Source organism: Alosa sapidissima, chromosome 10 (genome assembly GCF_018492685.1).
Source record: "Alosa sapidissima isolate fAloSap1 chromosome 10, fAloSap1.pri, whole genome shotgun sequence".
Lineage (NCBI taxonomy): Eukaryota > Metazoa > Chordata > Actinopteri > Clupeiformes > Clupeidae > Alosa > Alosa sapidissima.
The window spans coordinates 21,099,700-21,109,026 of NC_055966.1; the positions used below are offsets into that span (position 1 = coordinate 21,099,700).

Genomic DNA, 9,327 nt, shown 5'->3' on the forward strand with positions numbered 1-9,327 from the left:
TGACCCACCTTAGTCGCCATTTCAATTCGTTTTGGCAAGTCGAAAAGCAACCACCACCTTGTTCAAAGTTCTGAGGAAGTATATTTTATAGCCTCTTTCCCTTTGGCGTTCAACAGCCCTTCCGACGCTGATCTCGAATCCTCCCACTGAAAGAATTGGATCCATCCCACCTTCCACGTCAGTCAATGAAATGCGAGAAACTATGCAATGTAAATGCGCTACAGAATCGAGCGATTGCTACAACTGACAATTGCGCAACCGCCAGAGTTTGGATTTGCACGGAAATGTTTATCTTATTTTTTGTATTATTATTTAAGTTTGGATATTACATTGAGAAGAGTATGATGGGCTACGTGTGTCACTGATAAGCGCAGGGTTAACTATAATTCTCTTTTTGCCGTATTCTTCTTTTGTACTTCATGAAAAAACACCCATTCACTTTTAGTATGGTGTGTGTGAAACCACGACATATTTCAATCCAGCACATTTACCTCAGATAGAAACCCACAGAAGTTCAAAACCACTTGTCCTGAACGTGAAGGAATGACGCTTACGACGCCGTGGGCTCATACCACGCATTCCTGAAGCAGTAAGATGCAGGAAAATGAAGCAAAACCAAACTCGCTCACCCACATTCTGTTTAATATGATATGGGGACATTCTTAGACATGTCATTTGTGTCAGCAAACTGTCTTGCCTATAAAAATAACTCGATTAAACTACAACTCTGAAAACTAAAGGTACAAGTCCAACTCTTCAAATGGGGTGAACAATAAGTATGCAATAGGCGTTAAAAAATAGGCTTTATTTGCAAACAAACAAATACTTCCTCCTGGATTTGATGCTGACTGGTGCTTTAGAGGGAAGGTCACTTTCTTGATACACTTAACCAAGCTTATAAGTGCTTCTGTAAAGAAGAAGAGCTTTGTACTACAACAGTGTCCAGGACCATTTCTTTAGAAAGACTTCTATTCATGGACTGTGTGTTAGGAGGAAGACCATCGCCGTCTCTCTGAATTTCCAGGGTTTTTACAGATAACATGTCGAGGAAAGACTTGGTATTCAGTTTGATGGATTCTGGGTACTGATATAACATGTCTGGCTCACTGAAGACATGCACACACATGTACACATGCACACACATTCCACACACATACAGTGAGAGAGAGAGAGAAGGGGGGGCGGGGCAGGCAGCATTAATATTGTTCATAGGTTTACAATATCAGATACATAGAATTGAGGACATAACCGCATGGAGCATCTACTATAAGTAACCAATTCTTCTGTAGTACCTGGTATCAGAATCAGAATAATGATCACTGATGACAGGACTGCTGTCACTGTTGTCAGCTGTGTCCTCCAGCCCTTTACTCTTGTGCTGTTCAGTTGACCGTCGTCTTGTTGCCACGGAAATGCGCCTCTTCATCAGCCTCCTCCGGTCCCTGCTCTGAGTGATGTGGGGAGACATGAGAGCACTGGTCCAGAGGCTGACCTGCTGATCATCACTGGAGTCTCTGAGAGGGACACACACATATAGCCACACACACACACACACACACACACACACACACACACACACACACACACACACACACACACACACACTTTCAATTCCAATGTGGACTACAATATACATGGGTTAAGGTTAAAAAAATGACCTTTTTTGTAGATCCAGATGGTAATGATTGGATTGTCTGCACAGACTTAATGGCTACATACTAATAATGGTTATGATGGAGATATATGCTCCACAGTGTTAGTTCATCTTGCCTGTCCTAACATAACTTACAGCTCTTCCTCACTGTCTTCCTGGAATGTCAGGGGCCCCATGCACAAAGCACAGATGTTGTCCATATTCTTAAAGCACTGGAGGCAGTAAAAGCCTACAAGGGAAATAGACCTCTCAGTATGGTCTCCTTTTGCATTAAGCAAGTCTGTCTTATGTATGGTGTATGAATTACAACCCATCCTTGATGGGATGGACACATGTCCCTCAAGGTGTCTCAAAGTACCTTTGCACTGTGAGGTAGAACAGGTGTGGGCGTTAGGATCATCCTCGCTCTCCAAGACATTCCCACAAGCCATGCAGGACTGGTCAAAGGCCCCCAGGTATCGGGCCACCCTTGATATACCTGGGAGACTTGGAGCAGACCAAAGCCATACATTAGGTACCACATCCACTATTTACATAGCAATCTATTTACATGACAGTAGATGAGGACTAAAGAAGAAGTATGTGTTACCTGATACTTACATCAATGCCAGTGCTCTCAGGAAAGTACCAGACTGTCCATCCCCCTTGCTTTTGGCCACAAACCTCAGCAAGTTTTTCTGGAGGGACAATCGTTGGGTAAGGATTAGCTGATGCAAAGCGTGGATCCTCTCCTAGAAAACACACACACACACACACACACACACACACACACACACACACACACACACACAGAGAAACACACAAAAGACAGCCTCTTGAGAGTCAAAACGGAATTACGCTGTCATTGTGTTTTCAGACAGACACCTCTGTGTCACAGTCATTGGCGATTGCACCATTGCCCTGCATTGCATGAATTCCCAGCATAACTAAAATGACCTGTTGTAGGCTATACATGACTATCATGAATGTTATAGAGCGTAGTCATGTTACACACAACCCTTCTGTTCAACATAAATCCAAGCTAAAGCATACACAATTTCAATGACACACAAGATTGATAATACAATCAAATACTAAAAATAATGTTTCGATGATGTGTTGAATATTGTCGATAAGAGCATATGAGAGGTAACTTACCTTTTCCCTTTTGGGGTGGTAGCTGGCACAAATAAGCCTTCGTAAACGTTTGACATAGCTGCCGGCAATAACTGTGAAAAGGGCGAGGCCATAAAAAGATCCTGTAACAGAAGACCAGGAAGATAATACACCATGCCGTGTATTCAGGATTATCTCTCTGCCGCTAATGCTGCTTCTAAACAAGTGAACACCCTACTTATCGGATATGTAAACCAAAGTCTTTAACTTTAGTTTACATATCTAAAAAAACTTTGAGCAAATTGAACAGCTACACTGACTTTCATTTTAATATTCAATGTCTGTTTCTTTTTGTCTTGTGGATTTCTGACCTGTCACCCTCATTCCCGTCACCCTCATCTGTGAGAGTTTTTTGCTTTGCTTTGTAAACTGCATATGTTAAGTCATCAATCAATATGAAACTCTGACAAGTTTAAAAACCTGGTACCCATTTTTACCACTAGGTGTCACTGCTGAACAGTAATTCCATAGCCAATGTGCACATACAATATGTGTATGGCTGGTGGCTGGACCTCTATCCATGTGGACATACCAATAAAGACATATCCTGTATAGTCAGGCTCTCTGGGCTCGACAAGGCACTTTTTGCTCAGTATGGTGACATTGCCTCTCTGCAGAATGTCAAAGGAAGCCACAATATCCTTCAAGATGTCTGATGTGTAGCCTGAGCCATTCACTTCAACTGCAACCATTATAGGGGCTGGGGGTCATTATATGAGAAAAAAAAAAACATAAATAAAAAATGTACAAAGTTCTACTGCTAAATTATGCATATTAATAAAGTATACTGTTTTTCATAATGCGTTTGAATCATGTATACAAGCAGATGAAGAAAACAGAGGCAAAGTGAAAGCACATAGAAGCAAGTAACATATAGATACGCTAAACAGTACTTTTTAAATGGTGATTAATTTGACTGTCTTCACTTTAACATCACCTTTAAAAGGTTAACAAAGACCTCATCAGTCCTCTACATAGACAGTAAATCCGGGCCTTTTATAAAGTCCATTCAACCTGATCACCTTTGGCAACTATCTCTCCCATGGTAAGGTGATGGACTGTGTCGAACACCCAGAACACCATGAGGTCCAGAGCCATGATGGCAGAGCCCACTGTGATGTGCCGCAGGACGGATAAGGTGCTCGTGATCAAGGCTCTTCTCTCTCTGCCAGTTAGATACAGAGACACTGCCAGAGAGAGATAATTCATGTGTTATTGGGTAGACCAACTCAAAACAGTTATCACCACACACTTTTTCCCTTACCGAGTTTACTCTCCGACCCAGTGAGTTTGGTAATGAGCTTTATCAGCTCCACCCATAAGTCCTTCCTCACTTGTCACTTCCCCCCTTTAAGCGAAGTTTCTGTGCACATTTCCCATCTTCACTGACCTGTTTCCCTTCTGCCCCCCCCCCCCCCCCCCCCCCCGCACTCACCCCTGTAACTTTCATTCTCCTCCCATCCTTCCCCTCTCTCCTTCCCCTATTGTGTCGGTTGGAGTGGCTGGCCCGACACCCTGTGTGCACTCACGTGGCTGGATGTAAGTGAGAGCCTCTCTCTGGCTTAGGGGCAGCACAGTGGGCCTGCCCTCGCACAAGCGTCGCTGGTCCAGCTGGACAAACCGTTCTGTGACATAGTTGTTGTCGAAGTCGTCACGCTTCAGGTAGCTGTTTTTGTACATGGCCGCCCTTTAAAAAAAAAAAAAAAAAAAAAAAAAAAAAATAGTTGAGTTATGAGTAAACACAACATAGCTGGCATTTCATAGGTAGCCAGCAGTGTCTTCCAACAGCAGGGGCCGTGATATCCTGCTGCATTGTAGCCACTAATTTCACGCTAATTTCAGTTTACTCTTCAGGCACTGAATGTTAGAGCCAGGTGTGATTGTCAGGGCAAATATGAGCTACGCCTAATCTATGGACCCTGTTTGGATCATTCACTCATTCACTACAGAATATACCGAATAAATGTATGATGGTTATTCACTAAACAGTACACTATGTACTAAATAAATGGATGTTTAGAGCACAGGGTTAGGCTTACATTAAACCAGCCACTCACTGGATGTAAATGTACACAAGAAGGAAGAGGCTCGCGTAGGACAGCAGGCCTGAGAGCTTTTGGAAGAGGCCTATCTCCTCTGAGATTTCCTCCATGATTCTCTGTGACATCTCCTGCAGTGTTTGGCTGCTGTTGAGTTGCATGTCAAAGTGCATAGAGGCCGATATGTTGAATTCAAATTGCTTTCTCAGTTTCTCAAATGCCTCCACAGTTGCTGGAGAATAAAAAAAAGGCGACAAGATAAAACCAAAAAAAACCCCAAAAAACAAAAATTGACGAATATACAGAAAATCTGATCTGAATGCCTTTACATTCTGTTATTAAATTGACCACCACATACAATATTGAACATCAAAGCGTTTTGTTTCAGAAATATTTTCATATAACCTGAAAGCACAACTACTCTACTTACCGTCAGCAATCTTTGTTTTTATGTGATCTGCAATATATGAAGGGATGATGCAGAAGAACTGACCAACTGTATGAAATGGCACATATGAGTACAAGAAACAACAACCATCACCAACACACATTTCACTTCTCACAAAACATTTACTTACATTTAAATTCACTCACGTAAGTAAGTGATGGAAATTTTATTTATATTTACAGTTTATATTCTCAGTCGCTTTGGTGCTTTTCTCACATCACTATTAACATTTGCACAGCAGTTAGTGAATTTCTCAAAACAATTAGTGCAAACTGCAAAACCTAGTGGATAACCTGCAAAAGCATGTCACTTGCTCAAAATGGATAGTCTGGAAAATGGATAGAAAGCTAAGATATCGACAACCTTTTGCAAACAAAATCCGAATCACAGACTACATATTGAAGTTTCCCAATTTTGGCCAAGTCAGTACTAGACTAACCTAGAGCTCTTGCGAAACATAACAGGAACCCACTGGCGATTTCAAATATCTTTCTCTTTGGTTCAGTGCTGTTATTTGTAAGTTGATACCAAATTGATACCAAAAGATTAGCATAAATATACTATTATATAGTATGTGCACTATTAAAGGTGCACAATAATACTTCCAGTAACATGGTTCAAGCTTTCAGTTAAATCACTTCTCACATGCCATGTCTGGCCCCTGTCTCCAGTCTGAGGTCATGTTTGGACTAAGAAGCCAGAAAAAGTGCTGGCCAGGCTGACCAGAGAGCACGGGCGGATATCAAACAATAATTCATTTGAAAAGAAAACACAGGACGAAAGAAGGAAGTGAGCGAGTCATAGGCACCCAGCACAGGAATGCAAAACGCTCAGAAAGTGCTGCCCACACACTTTCTGTGGACTGACCATTGCCTGGCCTAAAATGTGATTTAACTGCTTTCAGAAAACAGAGGACATCTTGACCCTCTACAATGATAAAAATGTCAGGAACATTAATTAGGAGGTCAGCTTGCTGCTAGTTGCAAGGAGTGTTTTGATCATTAAAAGGTTTTTGAATGGAAGTAAATTTCAACGGTGGAATGAAAAGATAGACAAAGGGTTGGACTATACAAACAGAACAAAAGCCTATTGTGAGAAAGGGGATGTAGCTCAGTGGTAGAGCGCATGCTTCGCATGTATGAGGTCCCGGGTTCAATCCCCGGCATCTCCACTCTGTAAATGTTACGGATGTTTTAAATTGAGCACCTGGTCCAAAACATACCCTTACAGTTATTCCTAGAAATATAGTTTCGCTTTATCCTTTGGTAATCAGCTGAACACCACTCTCCAACCAACTTTCTCTATGAGATGCTGAGTTCAGGTGTTCTTGCTGAGCAGAGAATATTTGATTTGAGATACTAACAAGCATTATGCTGATTTCCATTGGGTGGGTTAGACCAACAGCAGTCCTAAAGCAAGCAGATTTTGGTTCTCTAGAGGCAGGACACCTGAGAGACACTATGATATACAAATAGACCTTTAGCAATATGACAAAGAGGCCTGAATCCATCCACGATGTAGCAGAGGAAGGAGAACACAGACAGCTGCTCTCTGCAGTCATCGTTAGCTTCATCAAACAGCTGGTTGCACCTCTTGTACGGTGTGCCAAGCTTGTCGTTGCAAATGTCTCCGATTCCAGCTAGGAAATGCAACACGTTCCTCAGACTTCGAGCTGAAACACCAGATCATTCAGTCATTACAATAGTTTCTGACAGCATTTGCAGGTTACAGAAATATAGTATGCTATAAGAGTGCATATAGAAAAAGATATAGAAAATGCATATAGCATTAAAGAAACCAATAGGCTGATAAAATGTATAAGTATTATTATATATAAAAGCTAACTTGGGCAAAAGAAACATGTTAATTTGTGGAAACATGTTAATAAATGAATTAACATTTATTTAACTACATTATTTATTTATGTATAGATTTATCTATCCATGTATCTATTTATACATTTATTTTCAAATCAAACTAAACTACCACCGGTATTGCAGGCCCATGAGTAGATTTTAGCACTTTAGGACTTGAAATGCTATAAAAAAAAAAAAGTCCCTCGGTGTGAATACCAATCTGCCCACTCTTTGTGACTCACCGATGTGCTGAACTGACTCAGTAAGAGACATAATAAGGTTTTTCACTCTTCCTGCCAGGGAATATGCATTCCTTGTCACCTCCTTAACCTTTGTCAACACAGCTAAAGAAAAAAAAAATGCCAAAATGTGGACTTGTAATGAGGGAAATGTCTAGAAAATGCTCCCCATACCCAACAAATACACAGAATAACCCCCTGCCCTAATGATCTTTTCCTGCTTATCTGAACACATAGGCGACAATGCTGAAAACAGACAATGAGGCAAAGTGATTTAGTTTGCTTGGTAAATCCATTAGCCTACTAGCCTATCAACCGAGTGATGATAACAATGTCTCTGGGCCCTACACCTTTGGTGTTCACACTGTTTGCAGTCAATCTATGCAGCTCATTTCAGCGTCGTTTCCCCCACATTCTGATAAAATTACAAAGTTAACAGCCTGTCCACCCTCCCACTCACAGGCAGGTGATCTCATGTGAAAGTAGGCCTGCATTATAGACGGTACGGTAAACTCACGGAGCAGAGGTGTGGCTGCGCGCTCAATCAGTTCCTGAGTTTGGTTCATGGCCAACTCGGCCCCGCACACCACACTGCTTGCCGCACGGTCGAAGTTCTCCATCGCGTTGCTCATGGGGCCTTGAACGACCATCGAGAAGGCGAGAAACAGCAGGATAGATTTCCCATTTTCTAAGAAAAGAAAAGTGAAGAGTTTGAAAATAGAGTTCAGTTGGTTAGGTGGTCGTAATCCACACTGTAATTCGAATTACCAGCAAACAATAATTACAAGACGCCGGATTGTGAACTTACGTGAACACAGAGTCGGCAGCATCAGCATGACATTGACCCGTATGCCCTCGGATAGGCTCATGCCAAAGGCGGTGAGAGCAGCTATGACCACTGTACTGATAACGCCGTACCACAGACCGTGATTTTGCACAAACAACGCAATTATGCCATAAACGGAGGCAAGGATCAAGCCGAGCAAAAAAATACGAATACGGCGCTTCACTTTTTTAAATGGCGATTCTTTAGATACATATCTCAGCCTGTGCGATTTTAGTTTGTGCTCGAGAAGCATGGTGCCTTGATGTCAATAACTTTGACGTAAATGTGTTAAACTTAAGGCCTTGTATATGGCTAATAGCTATGCCAATCAACAGATCAGCCAGAAGTTAACTTATTTATTTTCATATTGGAGTGTTGTCTGTGTGGATCAGCCTAGAACAAAAATAGTTTGCCTAAAATGTAATGAGTATCGAAGCCATGACGTAGCGTTGTCAAGGCAGCGATATCACTGGATCTAAACAAATCAATCTACCATTAGAAATCTCCATATCGGCAAAGAGTAGTAACACACATAGACATAATATACATAGACGCCGCATCGACCGCTACTCCTTACTAGCGCTGACGAGATTTGGAGCCGCCATCTTGGACCGGTCATCCACTCCACTCAGTGTAATCTGTTTGGCCTGTGAGATGAGCTGTCAGCGCACTTAATTAATCATATCTCACTGAATACCGAACAGATTCTCACTCGGTTTTTTTTGCTGCAAAGGTCATACATGTAGCTATGATACAGGACACATGATTTAGCGTATTTTAATATTCATAGTGGGTTTAACAGTAATAGAATATTCTGATATATGATATAAAGTGACCTGACGTCCGATATCAAAACTGGGAACATAATCCATCTTTGACAGCATAGACAAAACTAGTTTGATACAAGTTTAATGAGTTAAATATAGTTCACAGTTGACAGAAAAGTTCCATCAACAGCATTATTCACAGAAAGGTTCTATAAACATTTAAGTGAGATCAGTGCCATTCAGACATCTGAGGGGTATTCCAAGTAGGCCTATGTGGTTTAGTGACAAACTTGGGTAAATTGACAGAATAAGTTGTAAACCTTCCAGTAGAAAAGCTGTATAC

At 41.5% G+C, this 9,327-nt stretch overlaps 1 protein-coding gene and 1 non-coding gene across 5 annotated transcripts; one reads left to right on the top strand and one right to left on the bottom strand.

Moving 5' to 3' along the window:
* Nucleotides 1-787: 787 nt before the first annotated feature.
* Nucleotides 788-8,743, bottom strand: dcst2 (DC-STAMP domain containing 2). 4 transcript variants are annotated; one of them, XM_042106568.1, is made up of 15 exons: nucleotides 8,200-8,743; nucleotides 7,909-8,079; nucleotides 7,395-7,496; nucleotides 6,774-6,968; nucleotides 5,279-5,305; nucleotides 4,867-5,080; nucleotides 4,339-4,496; nucleotides 3,832-3,996; nucleotides 3,342-3,509; nucleotides 2,792-2,892; nucleotides 2,255-2,385; nucleotides 2,013-2,140; nucleotides 1,790-1,883; nucleotides 1,293-1,514; nucleotides 788-1,106 (listed from the first exon to the last, which is right to left on the bottom strand). In XM_042106568.1, the coding sequence occupies exons 1-15, from the start codon at nucleotides 8,468-8,470 to the stop codon at nucleotides 896-898; spliced, it is 2,358 nt and encodes a 785-aa protein (XP_041962502.1). In that variant the 5' UTR covers nucleotides 8,471-8,743; the 3' UTR covers nucleotides 788-895. The 4 variants fall into 4 exon arrangements, with proteins under 4 accessions (XP_041962502.1, XP_041962501.1, XP_041962500.1 ...); XM_042106567.1 differs by having other exon boundaries at nucleotides 2,792-2,862; nucleotides 5,279-5,344; XM_042106566.1 differs by having other exon boundaries at nucleotides 5,279-5,344.
* On the top strand, nucleotides 6,396-6,467 carry trnaa-cgc. Its single transcript has one exon. It is a non-coding gene; the product is annotated as a tRNA-Ala (tRNA).
* Nucleotides 8,744-9,327: the final 584 nt, after the last annotated feature.